This window comes from Hippopotamus amphibius, chromosome 16 (genome assembly GCF_030028045.1).
Source record: "Hippopotamus amphibius kiboko isolate mHipAmp2 chromosome 16, mHipAmp2.hap2, whole genome shotgun sequence".
Classification (NCBI taxonomy): domain Eukaryota; kingdom Metazoa; phylum Chordata; class Mammalia; order Artiodactyla; family Hippopotamidae; genus Hippopotamus; species Hippopotamus amphibius.
Window position 1 is genome coordinate 55,696,016 of NC_080201.1, and position 18,269 is coordinate 55,714,284.

General features: G+C 50.5%; 1 protein-coding gene across 1 annotated transcript; it reads right to left on the reverse strand.

Moving 5' to 3' along the window:
* Positions 1–1,262: 1,262 nt before the first annotated feature.
* On the reverse strand, positions 1,263–15,198 carry FBXO46 (F-box protein 46). The gene is made up of 2 exons (XM_057712283.1): positions 14,871–15,198; positions 1,263–4,390 (listed from the first exon to the last, which is right to left on the reverse strand). Exon 2 carries the CDS (start codon positions 4,310–4,312, stop codon positions 2,495–2,497), a length of 1,818 nt encoding a protein of 605 aa, XP_057568266.1. The 5' UTR covers positions 4,313–4,390; positions 14,871–15,198; the 3' UTR covers positions 1,263–2,494.
* Positions 15,199–18,269: the final 3,071 nt, after the last annotated feature.

An 18,269-nucleotide genomic window follows, 5' to 3' on the forward strand; every position in this document is an offset into this window, starting at 1 on the left:
TTCCCTGCAGGTATTTCCAAGTTCCCTTTTTTCTTCTAATCTGTGGCTGACAGTTCCACCACCTGAAGCCTCTGTGGGTCTGTTTTTGCTCTGTTGCCTCTGCTGGTTCTTGCTCATGCTGCTTTATTTCCATGTGTGTTTGGTCATTTGACTGTTACTACTCATTGTCTAAACAATTATTGGTGGGGATTCCAGGTGACAGTTTCTTCCACCAGAGGACTTGTTTGTTTTTGCCACACATCTCAGTAGTACCCTGGGACACACAGGTGATGCAAACCTGGGCTGCAAACCCAAGCCAAGGGCTAGCCTGTGGCCACAAGTTCTCAGGGTCCATTTTTTCCTCTCTTTTAGTTTTGCGCTTCCCTCAGCATTTAAAACATCTTCTCTGCAGTGTTCTGGGTCAGCCTTACCTGAGCTTGTAGTTCGGTGGGATCCCAGCTCCTATTAAATTCTTCACCTTGGACAGGCTTTGACCTTGACTTCTGCCTCCTTGTCTTAATAAGGCTACAAATAGGAAACCCAGGTTTGTTCACATCAGCAAATGCCCCCAGAGCAAAAGTGGCTTCAGGGCCCCATGGACCTTTCCCCTAAATTTTTGTCTTAGTATATCTTTAACTGTACTTTATTGGATATTTGATGTTTTTGGATTTTTTTACTTCTGGCTTTCAGTACGAGAGTCCAAATAATCTGGCCTTCCCTCTGTACAAAACCAAAAATCCCACAAAACCAAGCCAAGATTCAAACCCAGGTTTCTTTGCTTCTAAAATCCGAGTATTAAATATCTACTGTGGTATATCCTATTCTCTTAAAATTTTGATTTCTTGATAAGAATGTCAGAGACTGTTAGCTACCGCTCAACATCCATGTTTCCCTCTCCTTTTAGTAAATAATTATCTGGCTATTTCAATGCTTTAATTATAGGAATCTTTAGTAAGACTTTTTTGTTGGGCATAATGCACCCAGTTAAAAGACTACATTTCCCAGTCTCCTCTGCAGCCTTTCCATGGCGCTAAACTTCTGACCAGTGAGATATGCATAGAAGTACAGTGTGGTACTTCTGGGAGGAAGGGGACTTCCTTTCCTGCAAAATGGTGATGGGTGGAGTTTCAGCAGCCATCTTGGACCATGAGGATGAGGGCCACAGCCAAAGAATAATGGAATAGTGGGCCAGAAGGACCCTGGGTTCCCAATGACTTCAGGGCCACCATACCTGCCCAACACTGGGTTTCTAAAGAAATAAAAACTACCTTGTTTGAGCTTCTACTTATTTGAGATTTTCAAATCCAAACTGACACAGATGAAGAGTCAAAAATAATCTCGGGCTACGGGACTTGGCTAAGGATTCTTCCCTCTCAACTTTTCCCATTTCATCGATGCACTGGCCCATGACTCCCTTCTCCCCCAAACCCCTTCCCTGAACAACACACAAACTAGTCTGGGCCCAGCCTTATAAATATTGATTTTATAGAAAGGACCAATTCAAAATTGGTCAGATGCCACACGTTAGAAGCTTTCCAGAACCACAAGGATGGAAAAACAAACAAACAAACCCAACCCCTCAAATGGAACAAAAATACCCCAGATCAAACTGCCTGAAAGTCAAGGTCTTGGTTGACCAAACGATTCTAAAGAAACACATCTGGCTGAGGGGTGGAGAAACCCCAACACCTGAATGAGTACCCAGAGTGGAAGGAAAAACCCAGAAATTCAAACCCATAGTCCCTGCCCACCAGCCCCCCCATGCTGTCTAGAGCGAGGCAAAGGGCTTCACAGCTTTTTTTCTTGAGCAGGTGGGGCGAGGGGGGGGTGGAGAGTCATGGCAACAGCTTAAATATTAGAAGGAGGAGAATTTTTACACTTCAACTTCTTTTTTGCCTCTTCCCCTTTAGGGGAAGTAGAGAGACTGGTAGCTTGAGGTTAAGGAGAAAACTGATTTTTATTGTTTTAATGGGGAAAACGTCTAAAAATGGCAGGCGGCCATGAAAACTGCCAAATGGAATCTGGGATCTGATGGCCCCCAATGCCTAAAGAGGAGGTGAGCCCTGGGGGAGTAGGTTAGGAAGGGTACCAACCCTGGGTGCTGCAGCCCCTTGGGAAAAAAACAACTCCAAAAAGAAAGAATTGGGGGAGGCAACAGAAGGGGGCCAGAATGGGGGAACCCTTAAGTAGTACCAAAATTAGCTGCCGTCTGCTCCCTGCTGGTGGGTCCCTGGGGTATGGAGAGTGGCAGGGAGGGCGTTGGGGCTGAATGGAGAAGAAATTGAGATGCTGATTAAAAAAACACCCTACTTGAGGGTCTGAAGAGTAGAAAACCAGTAGGGGTCAATCAGAGTGCTTTCTTCAGGTCATCCCCCTGTACCCATCTCAGTTCGGGAGGGGGATCACCGCTGCCTGGGCTGGGGGTATGAGCTGGTGACCCAGTCCTGACCCTCGGCTCCCAGGGGGAGGGGGTGGGGGTGGGCATGGTGGGCTCTTCCCCCCCCCTCCCCCGGCTTCACCTCCCCTCCTCCCGGCCAGCCCGGCCGCCGCCACCGCCTGGCCCGTTGCAGGGGAGCACCCAGTTGTTATCGTGCAGACCCAGGCGGCAGCCGGGCGTCTCGCGATCGGCTCGGCGGCAGCACATCCAGTAGGAACGTCCGTAAGGCAGGTCATGGTGGTAGGGCTTGGGGTGCCAGCGGCAGAGCGACACATCGCCCTTCTCGTATCTCTTGCGGCACTGCTTGCAAGGGTCATCGCGGTAGAGGGGGTCGCGGCTCCAGCGCGAGTCTGTGGCCCGCACGCCGAACGCCTCAATGATGCCCTTGAAGTGGTGGCAGGTGCACTTGAGGGCTGCCAGGGCCCGCGTGGGCAGGAAGCTGAAGATCTTCACCAGCACGTGCTCGGGCAGCAGCAGCATGTACTGTCGAGGCTCCAGCAACCGCTGGATCTTGAAGCGGATCTCCAGGAAGTCGTGCGACACGTGCCGGTACAGGCGGCACAGGGAGGTGTCTGCGGTCCCTTCAGCATCGTCCGGGCCAGGCGCGGTGGCTGGCGAGTCGGCTGGAGGTGGCTCGGGGGGCCCGTCTGGTCCCCGGGACTGGAGGAAGAAGAGCTGGCCGGGAGGGGGTGGCTCCTCAGGGCTGACGGTCAGGCACACCGTCTCCTCCTTCACGTTTTTGGTGCCGTCCTTGCCAAAGAAGATGCACTCGTCCACTACTCCCGTCACCACCACATCCACGTGGAAGCCTGACGCTCCGCAGTCCCGGGCAGGGGGTGGAGGGGGGGCCGGGGGAGTGTCCTCGGGCCTGGCAGGGGCTGGGGTCTCACCCTCGCTAGCTTCATCCGCCCTAGCCAGCAGGAACTCCACGTTGCTAGGGAGGGCATCCCGAGAGGGGCTGATGAGCTGGTATAGGTCGCAGGTGATCTTGTCCTTGGCCCGGGCCCCAGGACCTGGGCTGCCAGGGTAGGCACAACCCGGCCGGCCCCCGCTCCCATTGGGCAAGCTGCCATCCGGTGCACGGGGCTCTCGGCCATTCGAGATCCGGAAGGCGATGCGCACCTCCCCGGGGCCTGGCCCAGGCCGCTCCTCTTTGCGGAGGCCCTTGGCTGGAGGGTTGTCCCGCTGGGCCTCGAAGTGGGCCACCGCCTCGGCAACACGACTGCAGTCCCCACCACCAGACCGCCGTTCGGATCCCAGCCCCTTGGCAGGCCCACCCTGCTCAGCTGACACAAAGACCACAGGAGCTGGGGTGCTGGGGCGCGGGTAGCTCTGCAGGGCCAGGGCAGCCCGCTGTTCCACCAGGGCCACCATCTCGGCCACAGAGAGCAGGTCCACATCCTCACTGGCTGAGGCTGGGGCCCCCTCAGCAGCAGGGGGCCCATCCTGTCCCCCTGGGTCCGGCGGAGCCTTCGTAGGCTCAAGACAGCGCCTCCTCCGCTTGGCCTTGGAGCTGTCACTGCCCCAGTGCCCCTTGACCTTCATGGAGCTGGCCCGGCTGCCCCCACCACACTGGTGGGCCACAAAGAAAGCCACCTTCTCCTTTGTATTCCCGGGCTTGATAACATACCATGTGTCCAGTAGGACTCGACCCTCATCGCCAGCAGCTGCTGCTGCAAGGAGTGGGGCAGGCTGGGAGGCAGGAGCCTCCGCGGCCAAGGCCGGGGGTGTGTTCTCTGAGTGGGCAGGGCCATGGTCTGGCTCCGCCCCACTGCCTGGCTCAGGGCAGGCCGAGGGCTTGAGGGCTGCAGAAGGCGGGCGAGGCTGGTTCTGGGAATAGGTGCCAAAGGGCCGGGGGCACCACAGCTGGAAGGGCAGGAGGCCACCTCGGTCCATTCTGGGGAACGGTGGCAGACAGGCAGGGGTTCACCACATCTCAGGACCTGGATAGCGGCAGGGGGCTCCAAAGGCCACCTGGAGACAGGGAAGAGGAGGTTGAGGAACTGGGGAACAGCCTGCCCTCCCAGTACCCGCCCTGACCTCAACCTCTCCTGATCTGAGGAGACAGACCAAACTAGACCACTAAGATCCTATTCCCGGCCCCTGACACAGGTGAGCAAACGGAAGGCTGCAGAGGGGATGGGACCTGCTCCTGTAAAACCCTAGAGTGTGACCAGAGCTGGCAGTTTGCTCCAACCCTCCACTGCCTGACTGGTTTCACTGACCATCCAGAGGCCTCCCGCTTCCATAACCTTTAAACTGAAGAGAAAGTATCAACTGACAGACAGCTCCTCCTTTTTCTATTTGCTCACTCAGTAACAAGTTTCTGAAAAGACAAGAATTTCCAGCTTTGCCCACAGCTATGGTGGCTTGAGCCCATGGAAGAAGGAACAAGGTAGGCTAGGCAGGGGAAGAAAATCAGGGGTCAGAGACCCCTGACAGCTTCTTAAGAATTCAGCTCTTCACTTTGTTCAGGCCGTGAGGCTCTTTGAGGATCTTTTAAAGCTGTGTATCCTCACCCAGAAAAGTGTACACACTTGTGCCAAGACTGTGCAGGTAATTCCCTTAAGCACAAATGCAGACCCTGGGATGAGAAGGCCTTTCAAGTCTAGTCTCTTCAAGTTGCCCATAACTTGCTGAGTTTGGGGCTCAGAGTAGGGAAGACTTACACAGTGCAAAACCAGTTCCTCAAACTTGGTTTCTAGAATTTTCAATTTTAGGGCTAGCAATAGTGACCGTTTTATTTTGCAATGACTTCGTGTTCATGACCTAACTTGGAGGCAATTTTGCTTGGAGTCTGACATGACCACATTCCACTGCAGGACTAACAGACTCAATCCTTCCCTGGGCCATCTGCCTCTAGACATCTCGAAACCAAAATATCCTTCACACATCGAACCTTCCACATGCTTACAGACCAGTGAAAGTAGATTGCTGACTCCTGGTCATACTGTTTTGAGCCACCAGCCAAATCTTGCCCACTGCCTGTCTCTGCAAATAAAGTTTTATCGAAACATGTTCATTTGTTCATGCTACCATGGCATAGTGGAGTAGTGGCAACAGAGAACATATGGCCTGCAAAGCCTAAAATACTCAATATCTGGACCTCTATGGAAAAAGTTTGCTGACCTCTGCAGTATATATGCTCCCTCTAAATTCAGGCAATACCACAGACACCACTAAATCACCATTTACTTCACAGCCCTGTAGACACCATTCAAGATCTAGACAGCCTCCAAACAGCCACAGACACCAGAAACAGAGTCCTAATCCTAAAAATCCTCACCCCCGACAATCCCCAATCCCACCTACTCCTCATACTTACAGCCCCTGCTGAAATCCCAGTTGCTTGCTTAAAAAAACAAACAAAAAAAACAAACAAAAAACAAACACGCAGCCCCTAAACCTATAGATGGCTAAGTTTACCAACCACCAACACATCTAAAATGTCCAGGAATAGAAGCTACCACAGCAAAAGCCATTCATTCTCTATAGATGCAAACATATCCTGACCCAAAATATCCAGACCCTCTCAAATCCTACTTTAAACACCCAAACCTAAAAATATCCCCTCCAGCACAGAAAGCCTCAATCTCAACGAACCCCTCACGGATCCCGTGCCCACCAAGAACTCCAACACACACAGCAATTTCCCAGCCTCACAGAAGATCCAAAAGACCAGTTTCCTGAAATCCTATACTTACCTCAAACTCTTTCTAAACCTCTGCGTGTATTCCCTAACTCCACAGAAGCCCCCCAACCGCGAAACAACTCACTAAAACATAAAAGCTCCCTAACACAAAAACTAATCCCAAACCAGATATTTCTCAAAGCCAAAAGAACCTCCAAAATACTCCCAAAGAAACCTCACAAAACGTTAATAAGAAGATACGAGCTTATGGCACGCTGGCTGGCAGCTTACTGGGTACTGTTCTAACAATTCCTGCTAATCTTCCCCCGTCCCTAGGAAGGAGGTGGTGCTATTGGTCCCTGTTTCCAGATGAGGCACAGAAAGGTTAAATCCCGTGTCCGGAGACAGGTAAGAAGTCGGGAAAGCCGAAACCCCACGCATTCTGGGTCCAGAATTGGTACTCCTGAACTCTTTTCTTTGCTTCTAAGTCTATCCGTGGCTCCCCAAATCCTATACCCACCAAATGCCCCAAACCACATGGGCGATCCGCTGCAACACAATCGAACCTCCCACATTACAACAGAACCCAAACCCAAATCCCAAGGCGCCCCCTAAACTCAAGGAACCCCAAAGTATCCCCACACTCACTCAAAAATGTCCCCAAGCCCCCAAATACAGGTTCCCTGAATCAGCCAACCCCTAGGGCCACCCTCGAAACCTAGACACGCCCCCAAAGCCCCCCCACCGGTGAGCCCCGCCCCACTGCGGCTGGAGAAGGTGGCTGCACACACGCCTGCGCACGAGTAAGAAAAGGGCCCGCCCCCTCGCTCCTTCCCTCGGCTGCCGCGCGGGCGGGCACCCGACTAGTTTCCCTCCGCCCCTTTGTTGACAGACGCGCGCGTGATGCTCCTAGCCAATGAGCGGCGGCCGTTCGGGGCCATGCCCATATAAGGAAGGCCTTGGCGAAGGGGCCCAACTTCGAGAGGGAGGAGTAGGCGCGAGGTGAGGAAGCGGGGTGTGGAAACAGCCTAGTGCAAGAGAGCGTGGAACAATTCCCAACTTCCTGCTAAACGGAGGAACAAGACCAGGACGGAGGCCACGGCTTTTAAGGAGAGGTTTATTATGACGTTTCCTCAAAACAGAGAGCCTTGATTGACAGTTGAGATTTAAAGGGCCAAGCAGTTTAGGGATTGAGACTCCAGGGCGGAAGGAAGGGGGCAGAAAGATCTAAAAGTGCCTAACTTTGGTAGGGAATCCTGGGGCGCAAGATTTCCTGCGGGGGACACTGGGCAGCGGGATCACCTCACCCTGGAAAACAAATGGGCAGAACCGTGCGACGCCTCCCTAGGCACTGAGTCTAAGCCTCTGGGCCTGGCATTCAAGGCTCAGGCTGTTGGCCAAAAGGACTTTTCTCCTGCCAGGTCCTTCCAACCAGGTGCTGCAAATTTGACTCTGAGTTAGTACAGGAAAAGAAAATGAAATACCTCAATAATGTTTTTTTTTAAATATTGATTACCTGTTAAAATGATACTATTGAGGATATACTTGAGTTAAAATATTTAAAATTAATTTCATCTCTCTTTTGACTTTTTAAAAGTGGCTACTAGAAGATTTTAAATTACATGTAAGGCTTACTTTATATTTTTATTGAACAGCACTGGCCTAGATCCTTTCAGTGCCAGGTAGACTCAAGAGACACTCGAAGGTGGCCCCAGTGCAGGCATCTGCCCATCCCCACCTCCCTTTCTGCTACCAGTCATCCTACACATCAGAGCCAGAAAGGTCTTCTAAAAGTATGATCCTGACCTTGTCCCTACCCTGCTCAGAACCTGCCATGACTCAGAACCACTGCCCTTGGGAAAAAACCCAGATACCCCACTGGTCCGGCCTCATCCTTCCCCAGTCTTCCACGCCCCCAGTGGACCCAGGTAAGCACTTATCTGGCATACAGAGTAGTTAGAATACTGGGGCCCTGTCTGATACTCAGTAGGAGCTGTTAGCTCCATTGTATAGATGAAGAAACTGAGGCAGGACAGGTTGCCTAACTAGCCTAAGGCCACATATAACTGGTGTGACTTGGAGTAGGGATATGAACCCAGGGAATCTGATTCTAGATTGCTGTGCTCTATTGTTTAATTACATATTCTCTGGGGTCTCAGCTCAGCCATCCCCTCCTCCAGGAAGCTAACCCCCCAGGCTGGGTCAGGCTCCACCTCTGGGTTCCCACACTGGCCTCCTTGCTATCTGTTCCCCAGAGTCACCAAGCTCTTTCCTTCCACTGTCTTTGCATCTGCTGTTCCCTCTGACTGGAATGCTTTCCCCCTAGATCTCCACATGGTTCAGTCCCTTCTATCATTTGGGTCTTTGCTCAAATGTAACTTTCATGGGTCTGTATCTTTAACAGAGAGGCCTTCCCTGAGCTCCCTTCCTGGAAACCTCCCACCTGCCCAGAGGGGGACCTCAGGGTTCCCAAGTCCCAGCCTTGCCCACTCTGAGTCATCACTGTCTAGGGATAGATCTGTCTCCTCCACTGCATAGTGAATCCCCCCCCCCGCGGAGGAGAGGAGGAAGGAAGGGTCAGAGTTATCATGGCCATCATGGTGACCCCAGCAACACTGCCCAGCATGGGACTGGATGGATCAAAGCTTCTCTCCCTGAGGCTCCATGTCTTAAACTCTGTCTGGCAGTGTAAATTCTGTTTCACACCTAAGTGTTCTATTTGTGTCTGAGGTCACTGGGGCAGAATTTTCTAACTTCCCACACACTGAGCCCAGTACAAGGCCAGTTTTCAGAGAATGCTCCGTGAAGATCCACTTATTGTAAAACATCAGAAGCTAGAAAGACTGAAAATAAAAAGACAGAAGAAGACTGACCAGGCAAATATGAACCAAGAGTCAAGCAGAGGAGTGACACTGCTGTTTAAAAAAACAGTAAGAACTGACAAAAGCAAAAGGTATTATTAGGGACAAAGACGGTGACAAAACAAACTGACCCATTATACACAAAAGTTCTCAACATACATGCTCCTAATACTATGGCCTCAAAATAGACAAAGCCAAAAACAACAGAATGACAAAGTTTGGCAAATCCACACCTATAATGGGAAACCTTAATACTTCTCTCCATAAGACATCAGTTGAAACGATAATTTCAGTAAGGACCTGAACCACACAATCAACACCCATGCGGGAATGCCCCCCGACAATTAGAGAATCCAGTTTTATATGCCTCGTCTGACATTCAGAGGTCCTCCTGTGTGCTGGCCGTGCGTTGGGTGCTGGGGATACAGAGATGACACCGAGTTCACCAGAAAGAGCTCATGGGAAAGGGGGCAGACATCCAAATAAACAATCATGGCCAACATGAATATATTACAGAGCGAATGATGATCACAACAGCGGTTAACACTGGAGCACTCACCGAGAGCCAGGCTTTGCTCTGAGAGCTTTACAAATATTAACTCATTTAATTCTCACATTGTCTTACAATTTTGCATATCGTTTCAAAGATTAGGAAGTGGAAGCATAGAATGGCTAAGTAATTGCTGTCAGACACAGCTTTGTGGCTGAGCTTTGAATCCAAGAGTCTGGCTGACCTCATTCACTGCATCTAAGGAGCACTTTTCCTGAATCATCTTGTTCAGTTCGCAAGCACTTTTCCTGAATCATCTTGCACTCTCTGTTCCCTCTGCCTAGAATACTCTTCCCCCAGTATCCACAAGGCTCATCCCCTCCTCAAATCACCATCATGGTGATTTAAATAAAATAAATTTAAATTTATTTTATTGAAGTATAGTTGATTTACAATGTTAATTTCTACTATACAGCAAAGTGATTCAGATATATATACACATTTTTTCATATTCTTTCCCATTAATGGTTTAACACAGGATATGAATATAGTTCCCTGTGCTATACAGTAGGACCTTGTTGTTCCTGAGACCTTCTTGATTGAAAACTGCACCTCCCACCACAGACATACACACTCTCCTTCCTTGATTTACTTTTCTGCTTAGCATGCATTACTGTCTAATACACTATAAACTTTATAAAGTTTATTGTCGGCTCCCCTCACTAAAATGAAAGCTCCCCCAGGGCTGATATTTTTGCCTAGTTTCCACCCCCACCACCCCACTGCTGCATCCCCATCTTTTAGAACAGCACCGAGAGGCTGGCTACTATTAGGGTGGTCCCCGGAGGGGCAGCCGCGGGGAGTGTATTAGAAATGCAATCTTGGGCTCTGCCCTACACCTGCTGAATCAGAATGTGCACTTCAGCAAGATCTCTGGGGCATCACAAGCACGATTAAGTCTGAGAAGCAATGCTCGAGCACATCGCAGGTGTCCAGTGCATATTTGCTGGAACAAACCTTTAACACTGCCATACTGTCTGCCTCTGCATAGTTGCTACTGGGGACCTCTTGTGAAAAACTAGCTGGTCCAGCCAAGTCCACTGATGGAAATGAAATCCTGCTCCCAGGTCCAAGGCAGGATGCCACCTCCTCCAAGCGCTGTGCTGGTGCCCTCCTAAGCTATACAGGATCTCTTCCTTCTGAGGCCTCCTCTGGCAGCACCTGTCACCTTCCTTGCTGAATGACAATGACCTGGGTGAGGGCTTCTCTCCCCTCCATCCCTGGGTTTCTAGAAGGCTGGGACCTCTCCTCAAAGGCACAGCTGCTTCAGCCTCCGCACTTGGCTCCCTGGCCTCGTTTAACTCTTCCAGCTCTGTCCTTTCCATGGTAGCCAGAGAGATCTTTCCAAACACAAATCAGACCACAGAACTCCCCCTGTTTAAAATCCTTCCATGAGAGGTGCAAGTTGGCAAAACGAACAAACAAACAACCAAACAAAACATGCCCAGGAACCCTTTCTCAGGAAGCTCCTGGAGGATTTGCTTCACCAAAGTGAAGGCATAAACCAAGAAAAAGGAAGCTATCAGATCAAGGAAATAAGATCTAGCCCAGAAGAAAGGCAAAAGGAAGGAATTCCCAGATGAAGGTAAAGGGAGCTCTGAGGAGTGCAGCTGTGCAGCAGGTGGAGGGAGAACCAGCTTCTATCAATGCACAGAGAAAGGAGAAAGACTGACAATGAGCTGAGCCTGCAACTTAAGAAACTGTAAACAGTAGTGACCACAGAATAAACAAAAGACCAAGGAAATGATAAAAAGCAGGTGCCTGACCCCCACCCCATGCTGACTCAGGTGATGCCCCCCACCACCACCTTGGGGTGCCTCCATCCCAGGGTCGGGGAGGTCAGGGTCCTGCCAGCACAGGGCTGGGCATGGAGTGCTGCCCAGGGAATGCACTTGCCCACTGCCACGCAGGCATCGGTGGCAGGAACCCCGGGCTCTGCTCCTGGTCCTGCTCCTTCTATCCTCCACTCTCTCCACCCCGTCACAGCCGCTATTACTTTGTCCGCAATCCTGACCCATCCATGCCCCTGTACTGGCTTTTTGGACTCAGGGTCTGCTGGTCTGTCTCCCCCTCTCGAGTCTTCCTTTCTGACTAATAGCTGATGGTAGGAATCATCCAAATCCTCAGGATCTAGAGATCCAGGGTGCAGACAGAATCCAGGCAGGGCCTCTGAGCACCCCAGCTTTCCCACTTCTAGGGGGGTGACCGTAGGCAGAGTCCTTAATCCCTCTGTGCCTCGGTTTCCCCCACTGTAAAATATAGACATTAACAGTACCCACCCATGGGCTGGCTGCTGATTCACTGAGAGCAACCCAGCAGAGTGCTCAGTGCCAGCGAGGCACCAAGGAAGGGATCAATATGAAGGCATCATGATTATTCAGAAAAGGTGAGACAGGGACTTCCCCGGTGGTCCAGTGGTTAAGACTCCCCGCTTCCACTGCAGGGGGCACAGGTTCTATCCCTGGCTGGGGAACTAAGATCCTGCAAGCTGCACAGTGTGGCCAAAAAAAAAAAGTGAGACTACGGAAGAGTTATCTGATGGAGCCAAAGACTTCTTCTCTCTTCATTTCACATTCTAAAATTAAACCGATCCTAGTCCCCCACTATAATCACAAAATATGACCATGCCTTTGTTACTGTTGGGTATTAGGTCTCACCTACTAATTAAACGGAATTTACAGAGCAGCTACTGGGTGCCAGGCACTGTTCCCAGGCATTGGGGACATGCAGCGCACAGGAGACAGAAATCCTTGTCCTCATGGATTAGAGAAAGAGGACAAGAAATATATAGTAAATTTCAAGGTGCTCCAGGGAAACAAATATAGAAAGTGAGAAGGATCAGGAGTATAAGGCAGGGGTTATGATCTTAACTGAAGGGTTAGGAGCAGGTGACAAGCCAGGTTTTTTAGAAAACTTGTGCTTTTAGGAATAATGCAGATTTACCAGTGCCGCTAGAAATATACCATCAGCAATGGTAAAAAATATCATTTTGTATGATTAAGCTTCAGATACGCACAGGCTGAAAACACATTTAAGATTTGAAGAAAAGGCAAAATAACTTAGAAAGCAGACACATTTTCTAAGACAAACAAAGGAAAGGAGGGAAAAACCTATCACACACCCCGGGTGCCTGGACGTGACAAACTGGTACAGGGAAGAGTAAGAGGTTGGCTACTTTTCCCCAAACCAATAGGTTTTCAGAAAATTCACTGAGACTCAGAGACAAAAATGTTAAAAATCCAGGAAAGCAATGACGAGCAGGCAAAGCTGGCATGAGGGGTTGAAAATGAATCAGTAATAGGGAAACCCAAACCAGAAAAATGAGCACAAATGCCACCAGAGTTGCAAAACGGCCCCAGTGTTGTGACAACAGCAAGCTCCCCAAGGGCAGGGTAACAGCCAGTACCTGGTACAGGCCCTGGCACATAGTAGGTGCTCTATCAACATGGTGGACCACTCAAGGGATGAACCCCCATTTTCCAGAAGAGGAAACTGAGGTCCAGAAGGGTTAAGTGACTTGCCCAAAGTCACATACCTGGTGGGTGATAGAGCCAGGTTTCACATCTAGGTGTTCTGGTTCTGCAGCACAAGCTCAATACATTTTTCTTAAAAGAATAAGATTAATCAAAATATTTCACACTTATTAAGAGTTTAATATGCACTAAGCATTTTATACATGTAACCTCACCAATGGCTTACAAGAGCCTCATGCTTGGAATGTGGTCCCATCCTACACATGAGAAAACTGAGGCCCAGAGTGGGAATGCAACTTCGCCAAGGACACACAACAGCAGAGCTGGGGACAGGAATGTGATCCTAGCTGATGCGGATGCTTTTAACCATAAGCTCTCCTATCAGGGTCAGACAATTAATGGGATAAACTCCGGAAGCCTCACAACAGATGAACCAAGCTGTTTCAGAATGACTTACAAAGTTGCCAAACTGCCCAATGAGGTCCCTAAGGACCAAAAAGTTGGGAGGAAAAAAACACACACTTGTTAGAAATATTTCCTATTCACTGAAATACCTGGAGTTGGGCCAGGCTGGGCACTGGCAAGTGAATTATTTATATTTGGCTGGGGCTAGGAATGGGAATGGGGACAGATTGAGTTTCTACGCATCCCCTCGGGGAGTCACCCTTGCGCTTGGGCACCCAGGGGTAGAGGGTGGGGAACCAGAAGAGTCAGGATATGGGAGCAACCTGGGAGAGAAAGGAAAGGCAGCCTGGCTGATGTTTCCCTCTCTGGTCCTTCTCTCCTGCCCTCTCTCAGGTCTGCATTTCCCGTTCCCATTCAAAAACATGACAACTCACATGTATCAAGCACTTACTCCAAGCACTTTACATGCTTACCTCCCCAAACTCTCTAACCTTCCTAGGGTTACCGATCCCATTTTATAATTGAGGAGAGGTCAAAAGATTTGCCCAAGGTCAAACAGCAAGTAAATGGCGAACAAATTCAGACTGAAGACTGCTTCAGGTCTCAAGTCTCTGCCCTACTCATGATATTGTACTTCAGTACAAGAAGGGACTAAATTACAGAGGGGAGAGCACAGATTCTGCGCCAGGATGCCTAGGTTGGAATCCTGAGTCTACCGTTTAATGCTGGATGACCTTGGGAAAGTTGCTGAACCTCTCTGTGCCTCTGCTTCCTTTCTGTAGAATGGAGATAATAACAGCACCTACAACAGCACTCTGACAACAAGGTGTTGTCAGAACGAGTTAATACATACAAATAGCTAAGAACTGGGCCAGGCACTTCCTAAACCATAAGTGTTAGCTGAAATCCACTGTGGGGGAACCCCCCCCTTTCGCTATGAGCTGGGGTGTGCCCAGATCAGTGCCAGGTTTTCAGAAAACGCCCCTGGGGCTGGACTAAAAAGGAGGGAATCCATTAGCACCTGTGACCCAGTCACATTCCTGGGGTGGGGAGCTTCTCACCAACAGCTCTTAGACTAAGGACTTGCTCCGAGCCAGGATGACGATTTTATGAAGGCTCCTCTCTTCTCAGTGGCATGTTGTTCCCAAAACAGATAAGGGCACTGAGTTTCAGAGAGGGGACACTTGCCCAAGTCACAAAGGAGTAGCAGAAGAAAAGATCTGAATGCTAGACTGTCCACACACATCATCCACTACAGTTTTCTAAATCTCACTGGAGAAACGAGAGGGCAAAAGGTCGTCTTTATGGCCCCTTCTGGCCATATTATCCTACAGTTCTGTGACTGGCCAGTTTATCGGGAGTCTCTGGCTGGACTAAGCAAACTATCGCTACAGGGCAGGCCCCTAATCTCATGCTCCCCACCCCACCCACAGTCCTGGATCCTAACCTACACACGACTCTACCATTGATTTCTCTCTTCCACCATCTCAGCTTGCCCTCCTGCCCCCAATCCGATCCAGAGGCTCCAACTCACCGCATTCACAGCTGGCCTTTCCCTCGGAGCCTCCAGGCTCCCTCATTCATCTAACACTGACTCCAATGCCTTTCCACCAAGCTAACCCCCTCGAAATTGCCCCCTTCAGGGCCTCTGCCTGGACGCCCAGTCCCTTCTGCAACTCCGGACGCCTTTTCCCAGCTCTGAGCTCCCTTACAGTCGATCCCAAAGCTCGACTCTCTCCCCACCTTCAAGACCCATCCCCAGCCCCCATTCTTCCACTATTCCCTCCGGCTCCCATTTCTCCCAATCCCCTCCCCCAAGCGATCTCCCCTCCCCCAGCCCCTTCTTTAGCCACTGCCTCTTCCCTCTCGCCACCGGGTCCCGAACCCCCGCCCGGGTTCTCAAGCGTCCCCGGCCCCCGCTCGGGGTTCTCACCACCTCCCCGCGCTGCTGCTCCCTCGGCTACGCGGGTTTCCCCCACTCGCTCCTCTCCAGCCTCCCCTTCCGGGTTCCCGGCCCGAAGCCCGCTGGGAATTGGAGTCCGGGAGGCCACGGACTACACCTCCCAGAAGGCAGCACGGTCAAGCTTGGAGGTGGGGAAGGAAGCAAACTGGGCGGGCTGAGGAAAAGAACTACTCCAACTCCCAGGAGGCAGCGAGGGCGCCTGAAAGCGCAGGCGCACAGAGCGCCCCCGCCAGACACGCTGGGAGATGGAGTCCAGCCTCTTCCATTTTGGCCCGGGGCCCTTGAAAAAGAAATTGAGAAAATTGCAAAGGGGCGTTTTTGAGGGGTGGAGAGGAGGGAAAGAGCAAGTTTACCGATTTACTTAAACTGATTAATATAAAAATTAACAGTGCCTTGTACTTTCTCAAACACTTTCCCATCCATTTTTCACGCTGGTTTTCTTACCACCACTCCTAATTTACAAATAAGGAAATTAGACTTAAGCCTTAGGAGGGAGGAAAGCTCCACGCACGAGAAATCTGTACACATGATAGTTAGAAAAGAAGATTCACGAAGACAGGCACCATTGTGTATCTTGTTCAAGCACCCAGAACAGTGTAAATAAGTGTTGAGTAAATAGTTATTGTATGCTAATTAGATACTCTGCAGAGAACCCCAGAATTATCCCAAATCTATAAAAACTAAGGCAGAAAGAGATTGAGATTCTTCTCCATGGCAACACAGCAAGAAAGTGATTTGAACTTCAATGCGTTGGACACCCGGGCTTCTACTCTCCACTAGGTTGCTGGATCGCCTCCCCTTTAGCTACATTTTTCCTGTCCATTCTCCTCACGGGCTATGAGAGTGAACTTTCTAAAATGGAGAGTTTGCTATATTAAGGAACATAACTTCATGACGGCAACTGCTATTAAGGCCTGATTCCAATGGCCCTCCTCTTTGAATCTTTTCTCAATGTATCGCTCTTTAGTTGCTGCCTCTGCCTCACTAGATTCTCAAGGTTGGTGAGCCTTCCACACTGCCCTGAGAAGATTTTGGCTAAATTCCCAACCTCTAGCATGGTGCTTGGCGCTCAGTAGGCCCTCATTAGACATGCGCCAAAGGGAAAAGTTGGCAACGGGACACCAGAGGGCGGGAAGGGAGACTGTTGAGGTCTCCTTTGCTTCCTGAGAGTTGGCAGTTAGCGAGACCCCGCCTCCTCATTTAGGCTCCATTGGCCCGGGACCTCCGAAGCGGTCTGGGGGCGTGGCCATGCGGGGCGGTGCCTGCCGAAAAGGCGGGAAGCAGAACGAGTGCTGATTGGCCAGCACTTTGGCGCGCACCGGCGAAGACTGTGTCAGGACGCGCGAGGCCAGGCTCTCGCTATGCTGGAAGACAGGTACCTTCGCCAGGCGCGTGTGCGCACGGCCGCAGTTTCCCCTCTCCAGTCTCGCTCCCAGCGCACCTTGGCGGGAACTGGTGGGGGCGTAGTCTGGCCTCAAGAGCTCCCTCTTGCTCTCCTCCTGAGGTCTCGCGCAGGAGCCTCGCGCCAAAGGGGATTCGCGTCCATGCCACGCCTGGGCTGGGAACGTGGTGGCTGAGGCCGGCCTGAGGATCGCGCACGCGGCCAGCCTCCTGGAACCAGCGCAGGAGGCTATCTGATCGGGCTCCCAAGTGTGGGGCTGGCGCAAAACCAGAAGGCGGGCCTCACGCCATTTTGCACGTCCTGAGGCGGGTGCTGGAGGCCAAGGGGAATGGGGCGGATGACTAAACAGCCAGAGGGGAGCCTAGGGCCCGCTTAAGAGCAGCACTTCATGGTCATGGCTTCCCTCTGGGAATTTCAGCAGGACGGGAGGGCGGGTGTGCCTTGGGTGCCCGGGCCGTGGGCGAGGCAGGACCCGAGGCAGCAGAACCGGAGTTTGGGTTTGAGGGTGGGCCTAGGTTTGGGAATCCATGCTCATGTTTGAGATACAAAGTCTCTGAATAATATTGGGGATTTGGGGCTCACAAGTTAGGATCTGGGGTCTCGGCATTTGTGTCTGGATAGAACCAATTTTGGAAATCTGAAAGTCTTGGGTTTTGTGACTGGAAGCTTTCCTGTTGGAATCAGAGTTCCTAGTCTGGGGATCTGGGAATCTAGAGTAGCATTTTAGGGGTCTGGGGTCTAATCTGGAAGATTTGAAGCCTCGGTATAGATTTAGGGTCTAGAATCTCAATGTGGAATATGAGGTATGAGATTTAGGGTCTGGAGTTACAGTTTGGAATTTTGAGAATTGTTAGGGCCTGGAGTTCCCCACATTGAGTATGAGGCTTCAGTTTTAGAGTCTGAGTTTCAGAGTGGAACTCACATGTGAGATCTCAGTTTAGAGTTGGAGTCATAACTTGAGGGTCTGAAGTGACAGTTTTGGGATCTAGAGGTCTTTGTTTTAGGGTCTGAGGTCAATTTGAGGGGCTGAGGTTTGCTTTGGGGAGCTTGGATTTCTTACTTTAGGGTTTGGGTTCTCAATATTAAGATTTGTGGTCTGTGTTCTTAATACTAGGATTGGGCTCATAGTTGGAGATCAGAAACTAATAGTTTGGGGGTCTAGAGTATCTCAGTATTAGAGTTTAGGGCATTTAGGTTTGGGCAGGGCTCCTTTTTAGGGTCTAGGTCCTCACTTTGGGAGTTTAAAGTCATAGTTTTAGTGTCTTAATATCACAGTTTAGGCACCTCAAGCCACAGTTTTCAGGTCTGGTTCCCATTGCAGGGTCTGACATCTCACTGTTAAGACTGAAGTTCTGAAGTCAAAGTTTGGGAATCTGCTGGTTTTAGTTTTAGGTCTGGATCATGATTTACGAGCCCAAATTTACAATTTGGGATTCATGGACTTCAGTTTAGAGTTTGGGCATTTTAATTTGGTCTCTTGGCCTGCGTTTATGGGGATTGGGGACTTATTTTGGGATCTCTGAGTGCTCAAAGGAGCACCGTGGGGAAAATGAGGCTGCCTGTCATGC

What these genes read in the sequence shown, in the direction of transcription:
- FBXO46 (XM_057712283.1), bottom strand. Translation starts at nt 4,312, where the DNA reads ATGGACCGAGGTGGCCTCCTGCCCTTCCAGCTGTGGTGCCCCCGGCCC.